Below are 11,654 nucleotides of genomic sequence, written 5' to 3' on the forward strand. Positions count from 1 at the left end.
CACGGGGCCATGTCACAAATGGGGGCAGCTATACAAGGCCCCAGCAGGTAACGCTGGCCCTGTATTGCTCGGGCAAGCGGTGAGTGCACACATGGTGGGGAGGCTGGGCTGGGGGTAAGGGCCGGAGCAGAAACGCAGTACCCGGGGCTGGCTTTTCCCCCTGCATCCAGGAACAGCCCCTCATGGCCCAGCCTTGGGCAGGAGGACACCGTGCTGCTGCTGCTGCTGCTGCTGCTGCTGCTGCTGCTGCTGGGGCAGCGGAACGGCCCTGGCTGCTTGCCAGCTCCCCGGGGGTCCTGTGCTTCCTGCTTCCAGATCCCTGGAATTCCTGTCCCTGCTGCCCCCCCACAATCCCTGCTGCCAGCTGCCTTCCTCTCAGCCCCTCCCTCTCAAGGCCTTCTCTCCATCCTCCTGCAGACCATGGATACCTGGGTATTGTGGCTCTTGCTCTTGCAAAGTTTAGTCCAGTACCCACAGCCCGTGGGTGATGGCTTGGACGAGGTGACACGTCTGCGAATGGAGGTGCGTGCCAAGCTCCAGGAAGAGGAGAAGATTCGTCTGCAGTGGGAGGTGGAGCATCTGGTCCTGGTGAAGCAGAGTGTCTTGGCCTGGGGAGACCTGCTCTCCTCTGCCCAGCAGCACTGGCAGGTCTGGGCTCTTGCTGGGCTCCTGCTCCTTCTCTTGGCACTGTGGTGTATGTGGAGGAAAGGGAGCCTGAGGACAGAGGAGCAAGGAGAAGGACATGATGGTGTAAATGAAGAGGAGGTTGAAAATGTGCATGCACATGAAGAAGACTTTGGAAATGAAGATGAAGGAGACAATGAAATGGAGGTGGAGGAAGACGACAGTGATGATGGCCATGCAGAGGATGTCGACAATGCTGCTGTGAATGAAGCTGGCAATGAGGCTGCCAATGCAGCGAACGTCAATGACGTTGGAAATCAAGTGCAAGAATTCCGTGATCGTGCCGACAACTTTGGAAGAATCATAATGGAGCGCATACAGTGGCCTGTGCAGGACCTGCAGGGAGGATGCATGTGGACAAGAACCCTGATGGAGCATTTTGCAATTTATTTTCGACAGGTCTTGTCCAACAGTTTCTATCCGGTGCTGCAGGGAGCCATTGGGGTGGGCAGTGCCTTCGAAGGTTGGAGTCCCCGGGAGCAGGATGTTGTGTACCAGGTGCTCATACCCATGACACCTCCCCGAGGGCACAGCTTCCACCTAGAGCTGGACACTGCACGGCAGAGGCGCTTGAGGAACTTCCACATCCGCGTGCAGCAGGAGTGCACCTGCACGAGTGAGCAGCAGGCTGAGAACATGCTGTGCTTCCTGCACCACCCTGAGGAGGAGCTGAGGAGGCATCAGGATCCCAGCCTCCTTCATACCCTGTGCACGGGCTCCTACCTGGACGTGGAGAAAACTGCCCGCTGGTTCTACCAGCTGGTGAGAGCAATCTGGCCGGCTTTGCCTGAGTCACACCATTGGCATTTAGTGCTGCTGCCCCCCAGACGCTCCTGCCAGTTCAAGGTGACCAATGGCAGAGAAAGCTACCGGATCGAGATACTCTTTGGGGTGCAGCAAGGCAACTCAGACGTCTTTGTGAGCAGCCAGCCTAGGCAAGCCCACACCTCCAGCACAATCTGGCCAGAGAGCTACGCTGTGGCCGAGATGAAGTTCTTCAGGTACATTGCCAGGTGGGCTCCCCCTGACAGCTTGCACCTGAAATGCCTGCAGTTCTTCACTCGTCTTCAGCTGGGCTTAGGCTTTTCCACCTATACCATCAAGACCATTGTCATGCACCTCCTGAGCATCTTGCCCACGTCACAGTGGCGCAGGAGACATTTTGTGAGGCGGCTGATGGATATCAGAGAGAGCCTGCGCACGTGTGTGGAAAGCAGACGCCTCAATCACTTCATTGTGGGCAACCGGAGGCTTCCTGAGGGCATCCGCTTGCCCCCAGCGGTCCTAATGGCCACGTCACGCAATCTCTTCCATGACCTGGTGATGGATCCCGTTGCCCACTCTCAGGCAATGAACCAGTACATGGATCTGCAGCATTGGTTGAAACGGATCCTTAGAAATGAACAGTGAAAGAGGTTCTCCTGCACAGAGCTGTGCTTGTGAGGCTCACACCGGGTGGCAGAGAACCAGTTCTCTGGAGAGACGGGAAGAGAAGGGAGAAGGTGGGTTTTGAAGAGGGAAGGGAAAACGCTGCGTAGCAGCACTATGCCATCAGCAGCAGCAGCAGCAGCAGTGCGGTCTCAAGAGCCTCCCCAGCACTGCATCCAGTGATGACCAGGTTGGCTCCAAAGATCAAGCAACATGCACAAGGAAATGCTATTATTCCCCCACCTCTTTCTTTGAGTCCATTTTCCCCTGAGAGCTTCATCTTGTGCAGAGACGCCGATCTCATAATCCCAGACGACGGAATGTTTGAAAGGACCACTGGTGGCATCATTTGGTTCAGGGGTGCTCCAGGCAGCTCTTCCTGCTCCACACTACAAAGGATTGTGTTTGGATAGAGGTTCTTAACTTTCTCTGGGGAGAGAGACTCCACAATCCCTGGGCAATGTTTGGGATTGGTGAATGGACGGTGTTTCTCCTTGTTCCCGCATGGAAATCCCTCAGGTCAGCATTGGACCAACTGTGTTGGAGCTGGCCTGATATTTTGTATACGTAAACATCTAAGTTCTTAATTTCTGTATTTATATCCCCTGTATTATATGCTAGAAAGCTTATCAATTATCATATATAATAGTAAAATATCATAAAAGCCAATAGAATAATATAATATTGTCAACTACATGAATTATGTAATTATTATATAATGAGAAGAAATTATTCTAAAGGGTCAAATATGTAATTTTGTTTAAAGAATGCAATATAGCCAATATTTAGCGTCACTCTAAGTTGTGATACATATTAATGCTCATAGGGCACTTATATCTTATATATAATATAGCATATTATTATAAGGTTTTCATGAAATTGATACATTTTTAGCATACATACCAATTATATCTTATATATTGCACACAAGAATTTTTTTTATGTAGTAGTAAAGACGTATATCGTGTCTCTGTCTGCTGGGGACGCACAATTATGTTCTATAGTTAGTGCTTTTATGAGTAGCAACCTGGAAATTTTGTTGCTCTTGATTCAATAAAGGACAAGATTCCAGAACCTGGATTGTGCAGGACTTTATTGAACTCAACCCGACCTGTAGTGCAGGTAAAAGCGACAAGTTGTGAATCTGAGCTTGTGAAGAGTCTCCTTGAAATTGGCCAAACTTGCAGTGGTGAATTGGTTCTAATCAGAAATTAAGTCCAGTTGACCCCAGCCCCTGCGACCACAGAAGGCCAGAAGGGCCTCCCTTGGAAGGATGCTTGAAAATGCTCTTGTTGCAACCCTGCTGCCAAGGGCAGGGACACCTTCTCCTGGGCCCGGTAGTTTCAGGCCCCGTCCAGCCTGGCCTGGAACGCTGCCAGGGATGGGGCGGCCACAGCTGCTGTGGGCAGTGTGTGTAGGCCAGGGCCTGAGCAGCCTGAGAGGCAAGAATTTCTTGTGCATCTCCAGCCCAAGCCGGCCCGCTGTCAGCGGGAAGCCACTGGGCCTGGTGCTGTCCCTGCAGGCCCTTGTCCACTGCCGCTCTCAGGTCTCAGCTGGGCCTGGTGCAGAGAGTGAAAGGCCGCAGGAAGGTGGCCCCGGAGAAGGCCTTGGAGAACACTGGGGCCAGGAGTGCCACCATGAGGACAGCAAGCAGGGCCTGGTGTGGCCGTCAGGGCGGGAGGGCACAGGGCAGGCGCTGAGGCCCTGCCAACTGGAGCTGGGAGCTCTGGAGTGCTGCTGGCAGAGAGCCGTGGGAGATCCGTGCAGCAGCAAGGACACGGCTTCTAGATGTGTTAGAAAGCAGAGAAGAGCTGGAGAATGGGCACTGAAAGAGTAGGGTGTGTCCCTGTGGGGAACAAACTTCACAACGCCAGAGGTTATCTCCAGGGAGGACACAGAGGAGTCCTGTAATAGTATTGGAATAAAGGGAGAGGCCAAGGGACATTTCCCCTGGGGGTGTCTCGATTTCTTGAGACCCAGGACAAGGGCGCAGCCTCCTTTTTTATTCTAATTCCCAGGTGCATCACCCTCTTCCTTCCCCCACTGCCTGAGGTACTCGGAAGGAACAAGACTTCTCCAGTTTCCTACTGTATGGAACCCCTCTGTCACTTTGATTGTGGAGGCAGGAATGGGACCATACACACACACCAAGCTTCATGCACAGCAAGCAACTTTTATTGAGTGCTCTCTTCCTTTGCAGAGCTGAATGTCTGCCTGGTCAGTCCACATTGGTTGAAGCAGTTGCCACCCGGTCAAACAGCCAATAGCTGCTGGTGTCCCCAGCGGTCCGGGCCTGCTCCCTAACGGTCCACACTGGTTAAGTTTCATCATTGAAGTACTTATAGAATTACTTATGCTTCAGTTCTAAAATTAGGTTGAAATGAAACCGTAAGGCCTTCAGGCAAGCTGTTGGCCACCACAATACCCCTCTGTTTTATGCTCCCTCTGGTTTATATCTTTGTAACCCTGCAGAAGACACAGGCAGGGAAGGGGGGGGCGCTGGGGTCACCCTCTATGTAAGGCGGGGTTCCACCTGTCCAGAGCTTAATGATGGTGCTGATGGGGTTGAGCATTTTTGGGTAGGAATCAGGGGGAAGAGCTACAATAGCAGCCTGCGACTCTTAGATGGCAGTTCATCACTGCAGTGTGTGTAGCTGTGCCTGTTTATGCACACAAAGACAGACCAATCTATCTGGAACTGGTCACCAAAAAGACATCTTTCTAACGCAGAACAATTGTGCTGGGAAACTCTTTCTGGAGTAGAAAAAAGGAGTGCTCTCCAGAGGCCTGGTCCACAAGTGGTGTGGGGAAGCCAGGCGGATGCTGACATGCTCATTCTTCAGAAAAGCAGCAAGGCTGAAAGCAAAGTGCAGCTTTTATAGACTCAGAGATTTAACTGAAGATCAGCACGGAGTCAAGGCTTTGACTCTGTGATCCTCAAGAGTGCCTTCCAACATGGATATCTATGAGATTGCCAGTGGAGGGCAGCTGAGAAAAAAGACAAGAGAAGGGCCAAGAGAGGTTCTTTGAAGAAGATTCACTCAAAGGCTGCCTTAACCGGTACCCCAGGGCCCCTGCCACAGTCTGAGCTGGGGTGGGGACAAAGGGTGGGGCTGGGCTGGCTGTGGTGTACTGTGACGTCCATGACATCACGGGGCCATGTCACAAATGGGGGCAGCTATACAAGGCCCCAGCAGGTAACGCTGGCCCTGTATTGCTTGGGCAAGCGGTGAGTGCACACATGGTGGGGAGGCTGGGCTGGGGGTAAGGGCCGGAGCAGAAACGCAGTACCCGGGGCTGGCTTTTCCCCCGGCATCCAGGAACAGCCCCTCATGGCCCAGCCTTGGGCAGGAGGACACCGTGCTGCTGCTGCTGCTGCTGCTGCTGCTGCTGCTGCTGCTGCTGCTGCTGCTGCTGCTGCTGGGGCAGCGGAACGGGCCTGGCTGCTTGCCAGCTCCCCGGGGGTCCTGTGCTTCCTGCTCCCAGATCCCTGGAATTCCTGTCCCTGCTGCCCCCCCACAATCCCTGCTGCCAGCTGCCTTCCTCTCAGCCCCTCCCTCTCAAGGCCTTCTCTCCATCCTCCTGCAGACCATGGATACCTGGGTATTGTGGCTCTTGCTCTTGCAAAGTTTAGTCCAGTACCCACAGCCCGTGGGTGATGGCTTGGACGAGGTGACACGTCTGCGAATGGAGGTGCGTGCCAAGCTCCAGGAAGAGGAGAAGATTCGTCTGCAGTGGGAGGTGGAGCATCTGGTCCTGGTGAAGCAGAGTGTCTTGGCCTGGGGAGACCTGCTCTCCTCTGCCCAGCAGCACTGGCAGGTCTGGGCTCTTGCTGGGCTCCTGCTCCTTCTCTTGGCACTGTGGTGTATGTGGAGGAAAGGGAGCCTGAGGACAGAGGAGCAAGGAGAAGGACATGATGGTGTAAATGAAGAGGAGGTTGAAAATGTGCATGCACATGAAGAAGACTTTGGAAATGAAGATGAAGGAGACAATGAAATGGAGGTGGAGGAAGACGACAGTGATGATGGCCATGCAGAGGATGTCGACAATGCTGCTGCGAATGAAGCTGGCAATGAGGCTGCCAATGCAGCGAACGTCAATGACGTTGGAAATCAAGTGCAAGAATTCCGTGATCGTGCCGACAACTTTGGAAGAATCATAATGGAGCGCATACAGTGGCCTGTGCAGGACCTGCAGGGAGGATGCATGTGGACAAGAACCCTGATGGAGCATTTTGCAATTTATTTTCGACAGGTCTTGTCCAACAGTTTCTATCCGGTGCTGCAGGGAGCCATTGGGGTGGGCAGTGCCTTCGAAGGTTGGAGTCCCCGGGAGCAGGATGTTGTGTACCAGGTGCTCATACCCATGACACCTCCCCGAGGGCACAGCTTCCACCTAGAGCTGGACACTGCACGGCAGAGGCGCTTGAGGAACTTCCACATCCGCGTGCAGCAGGAGTGCACCTGCACGAGTGAGCAGCAGGCTGAGAACATGCTGTGCTTCCTGCACCACCCTGAGGAGGAGCTGAGGAGGCATCAGGATCCCAGCCTCCTTCATACCCTGTGCACGGGCTCCTACCTGGACGTGGAGAAAACTGCCCGCTGGTTCTACCAGCTGGTGAGAGCAATCTGGCCGGCTTTGCCTGAGTCACACCATTGGCATTTAGTGCTGCTGCCCCCCAGACGCTCCTGCCAGTTCAAGGTGACCAATGGCAGAGAAAGCTACCGGATCGAGATACTCTTTGGGGTGCGGCAAGGCAACTCAGACGTCTTTGTGAGCAGCCAGCCTAGGCAAGCCCACACCTCCAGCACAATCTGGCCAGAGAGCTACGCTGTGGCCGAGATGAAGTTCTTCAGGTACATTGCCAGGTGGGCTCCCCCTGACAGCTTGCACCTGAAATGCCTGCAGTTCTTCACTCGTCTTCAGCTGGGCTTAGGCTTTTCCACCTATACCATCAAGACCATTGTCATGCACCTCCTGAGCATCTTGCCCACGTCACAGTGGCGCAGGAGACATTTTGTGAGGTGGCTGATGGATATCAGAGAGAGCCTGCGCACGTGTGTGGAAAGCAGACGCCTCAATCACTTCATTGTGGGCAACCGGAGGCTTCCTGAGGGCATCCGCTTGCCCCCAGCGGTCCTAATGGCCACGTCACGCAATCTCTTCCATGACCTGGTGATGGATCCCGTTGCCCACTCTCAGGCAATGAACCAGTACATGGATCTGCAGCATTGGTTGAAACGGATCCTTAGAAATGAACAGTGAAAGAGGTTCTCCTGCACAGAGCTGTGCTTGTGAGGCTCACACCGGGTGGCAGAGAACCAGTTCTCTGGAGAGACGGGAAGAGAAGGGACAAGGTGGGTTTCGGAGAGGGAAGGGAAAACGCTGCGTAGCAGCACTATGCCATCAGCAGCAGCAGCAGCAGCAGTGCGGTCTCAAGAGCCTCCCCAGCACTGCATCCAGTGATGACCAGGTTGGCTCCAAAGATCAAGCAACATGCACAAGGAAATGCTATTATTCCCCCACCTCTTTCTTTGAGTCCATTTTCCCCTGAGAGCTTCATCTTGTGCAGAGACGCCGATCTCATAATCCCAGACGACGGAATGTTTGAAAGGACCACTGGTGGCATCATTTGGTTCAGGGGTGCTCCAGGCAGCTCTTCCTGCTCCACACTACAAAGGATTGTGTTTGGATAGAGGTTCTTAACTTTCTCTGGGGAGAGAGACTCCACAATCCCTGGGCAATGTTTGGGATTGGTGAATGGATGGTGTTTCTCCTTGTTCCCGCATGGAAATCCTTCAGGTCAGCATTGGACCAACTGTGTTGGAGCTGGCCTGATATTTTGTATACGTAAACATCTAAGTTCTTAATTTCTGTATATATATCCCCTATATTATATGCTAGAAAGCTTATCAATTATCATATATAATAGTAAAATATCATAAAAGCCAATAGAATAATATAATATTGTCAACTACATGAATTATGTAATTATTATATAATGAGAAGAAATTATTCTAAAGGGTCAAATATGTAATTTTGTTTAAAGAATGCAATATAGCCAATATTTAGCGTCACTCTAAGTTGTGATACATATTAATGCTCATAGGGCACTTATATCTTATATATAATATAGCATATTATTATAAGGTTTTCATGAAATTGATACATTTTTAGCATACATACCAATTATATCTTATATATTGCACACAAGAATTTTTTTTATGTAGTAGTAAAGACGTATATTGTGTCTCTGTCTGCTGGGGACACACAATTATGTTCTATAGTTAGTGCTTTTATGAGTAGCAACCTGGAAATTTTGTTGCTCTTGATTCAATAAAGGACAAGATTCCAGAACCTGGATTGTGCAGGACTTTATTGAACTCAACCCGACCTGTAGTGCAGGTAAAAGCGACAAGTTGTGAATCTGAGCTTGTGAAGAGTCTCCTTGAAATTGGCCAGACTTGCAGTGGTGAATTGGTTCTAATCAGAAATTAAGTCCAGTTGACCCCAGCCCCTGCGACCACAGAAGGCCAGAAGGGCCTCCCTTGGAAGGATGCTTGAAAATGCTCTTGTTGCAACCCTGCTGCCAAGGGCAGGGACACCTTCTCCTGGGCCCGGTAGTTTCAGGCCCCGTCCAGCCTGGCCTGGAACGCTGCCAGGGATGGGGCGGCCACAGCTGCTGTGGGCAGTGTGTGTAGGCCAGGGCCTGAGCAGCCTGAGAGGCAAGAATTTCTTGTGCATCTCCAGCCCAAGCCGGCCCGCTGTCAGCGGGAAGCCACTGGGCCTGGTGCTGTCCCTGCAGGCCCTTGTCCACTGCCGCTCTCAGGTCTCAGCTGGGCCTGGTGCAGAGAGTGAAAGGCCGCAGGAAGGTGGCCCCGGAGAAGGCCTTGGAGAACACTGGGGCCAGGAGTGCCACCATGAGGACAGCAAGCAGGGCCTGGTGTGGCCGTCAGGGCGGGAGGGCACAGGGCAGGCGCTGAGGCCCTGCCAACTGGAGCTGGGAGCTCTGGAGTGCTGCTGGCAGAGAGCTGTGGGAGATCCGTGCAGCAGCAAGGACACGGGCTTCTAGATGTGTTAGAAAGCAGAGAAGAGCTGGAGAATGGGCACTGAAAGAGTAGGGTGTGTCCCTGTGGGGAACAAACTTCACAACGCCAGAGGTTATCTCCAGGGAGGACACAGAGGAGTCCTGTAATAGTATTGGAATAAAGGGAGAGGCCAAGGGACATTTCCCCTGGGGGTGTCTCGATTTCTTGAGACCCAGGACAAGGGCACAGCCTCCTTTTTTATTCTAATTCCCAGGTGCATCACCCTCTTCCTTCCCCCACTGCCTGAGGTACTCGGAAGGAACAAGACTTCTCCAGTTTCCTACTGTATGGAACCCCTCTGTCACTTTGATTGTGGAGGCAGGAATGGGACCATACACACACACCAAGCTTCATGCACAGCAAGCAACTTTTATTGAGTGCTCTCTTCCTTTGCAGAGCTGAATGTCTGCCTGGTCAGTCCACATTGGTTGAAGCAGTTGCCACCCGGTCAAACAGCCAATAGCTGCTGGTGTCCCCAGCGGTCCGGGCCTGCTCCCTAACGGTCCACACTGGTTAAGTTTCATCATTGAAGTACTTATAGAATTACTTATGCTTCAGTTCTAAAATTAGGTTGAAATGAAACCGTAAGGCCTTCAGGCAAGCTGTTGGCCACCACAATACCCCTCTGTTTTATGCTCCCTCTGGTTTATATCTTTGTAACCCTGCAGAAGACACAGGCAGGGAAGGGGGGGGCGCTGGGGTCACCCTCTATGTAAGGCGGGGTTCCACCTGTCCAGAGCTTAATGATGGTGCTGATGGGGTTGAGCATTTTTGGGTAGGAATCAGGGGGAAGAGCTACAATAGCAGCCTGCGACTCTTAGATGGCAGTTCATCACTGCAGTGTGTGTAGCTGTGCCTGTTTATGCACACAAAGACAGACCAATCTATCTGGAACTGGTCACCAAAAAGACATCTTTCTAATGCAGAACAATTGTGCTGGGAAACTCTTTCTGGAGTAGAAAAAAGGCGTGCTCTCCAGAGGCCTGGTCCACAAGTGGTGTGGGGAAGCCAGGAGGATGCTGTCATGCTCATTCTTCAGAAAAGCAGCAAGGCTGAAAGCAAAGTGCAGCTTTTATAGACTCAGAGATTTAACTGAAGCTCAGCATGGAGTCAAGGCTTTGACTCCGTGATCCTCAAGAGTGCCTTCCAACATGGATATCTATGAGATTGCCAGTGGAGGGCAGCTGAGAAAAAAGACAAGAGAAGGGCCAAGGGAGGTTCTTTGAAGAAGATTCACTCAAAGGCTGCCTTAACCGGTACCACAGGGCCCCTGCCACAGTCTGAGCTGGGGTGGGGACAAAGGGTGGGGCTGGGCTGGCTGTGGTGTACTGTGACGTCCATGACATCACGGGGCCATGTCACAAATGGGGGCAGCTATACAAGGCCCCAGCAGGTAACGCTGGCCCTGTATTGCTTGGGCAAGCGGTGAGTGCACACATGGTGGGGAGGCTGGGCTGGGGGTAAGGGCCGGAGCAGAAACGCTGTACCCGGGGCTGGCTTTTCCCCCTGCATCCAGGAACAGCCCCTCATGGCCCAGCCTTGGGCAGGAGGACACCGTGCTGCTGCTGCTGCTGCTGCTGCTGCTGGGGGTGCGGCAAGGCAACTCAGACGTCTTTGTGAGCAGCCAGCCTAGGCAAGCCCACACCTCCAGCACAATCTGGCCAGAGAGCTACGCTGTGGCCGAGATGAAGTTCTTCAGGTACATTGCCAGGTGGGCTCCCCCTGACAGCTTGCACCTGAAATGCCTGCAGTTCTTCACTCGTCTTCAGCTGGGCTTAGGCTTTTCCACCTATACCATCAAGACCATTGTCACGCACCTCCTGAGCATCTTGCCCGCGTCACAGTGGCGCAGGAGACATTTTGTGAGGCGGCTGATGGATATCAGAGAGAGCCTGCGCACGTGTGTGGAAAGCAGACGCCTCAATCACTTCATTGTGGGCAACCGGAGGCTTCCTGAGGGCATCCGCTTGCCCCCAGCGGTCCTAATGGCCACGTCACGCAATCTCTTCCATGACCTGGTGATGGATCCCGTTGCCCACTCTCAGGCAATGAACCAGTACATGGATCTGCAGCATTGGTTGAAACGGATCCTTAGAAATGAACAGTGAAAGAGGTTCTCCTGCACAGAGCTGTGCTTGTGAGGCTCACACCGGGTGGCAGAGAACCAGTTCTCTGGAGAGACGGGAAGAGAAGGGACAAGGTGGGTTTCGGAGAGGGAAGGGAAAACGCTGCGTAGCAGCACTATGCCATCAGCAGCAGCAGCAGCAGCAGTGCGGTCTCAAGAGCCTCCCCAGCACTGCATCCAGTGATGACCAGGTTGGCTCCAAAGATCAAGCAACATGCACAAGGAAATGCTATTATTCCCCCACCTCTTTCTTTGAGTCCATTTTCCCCTGAGAGCTTCATCTTGTGCAGAGACGCCGATCTCATAATCCCAGACGACGGAATGTTTGA

The 11,654-nt window shown here is 52.7% G+C and overlaps 2 protein-coding genes across 2 annotated transcripts; both read left to right on the forward strand.

Annotated features, from left to right (window-relative positions):
• The first annotated feature begins 501 nt into the window (after window positions 1-501).
• LOC134417995 (inositol 1,4,5-trisphosphate receptor-interacting protein-like 1) lies at window positions 502-2,094 on the forward strand. Its single transcript, XM_063155847.1, has one exon. The coding sequence runs from the start codon at window positions 517-519 to the stop codon at window positions 2,092-2,094; it is 1,578 nt and encodes a 525-aa protein (XP_063011917.1). The 5' UTR covers window positions 502-516.
• A 3,690-nt stretch (window positions 2,095-5,784) lies between these two features.
• LOC134417996 (inositol 1,4,5-trisphosphate receptor-interacting protein-like 1) lies at window positions 5,785-7,377 on the forward strand. The gene has a single exon (XM_063155848.1). It carries the CDS (start codon window positions 5,800-5,802, stop codon window positions 7,375-7,377), a length of 1,578 nt encoding a protein of 525 aa, XP_063011918.1. The 5' UTR covers window positions 5,785-5,799.
• Window positions 7,378-11,654: the final 4,277 nt, after the last annotated feature.

The sequence above is a fragment of the Melospiza melodia genome, chromosome 4 (genome assembly GCF_035770615.1).
Source record: "Melospiza melodia melodia isolate bMelMel2 chromosome 4, bMelMel2.pri, whole genome shotgun sequence".
Lineage (NCBI taxonomy): Eukaryota > Metazoa > Chordata > Aves > Passeriformes > Passerellidae > Melospiza > Melospiza melodia.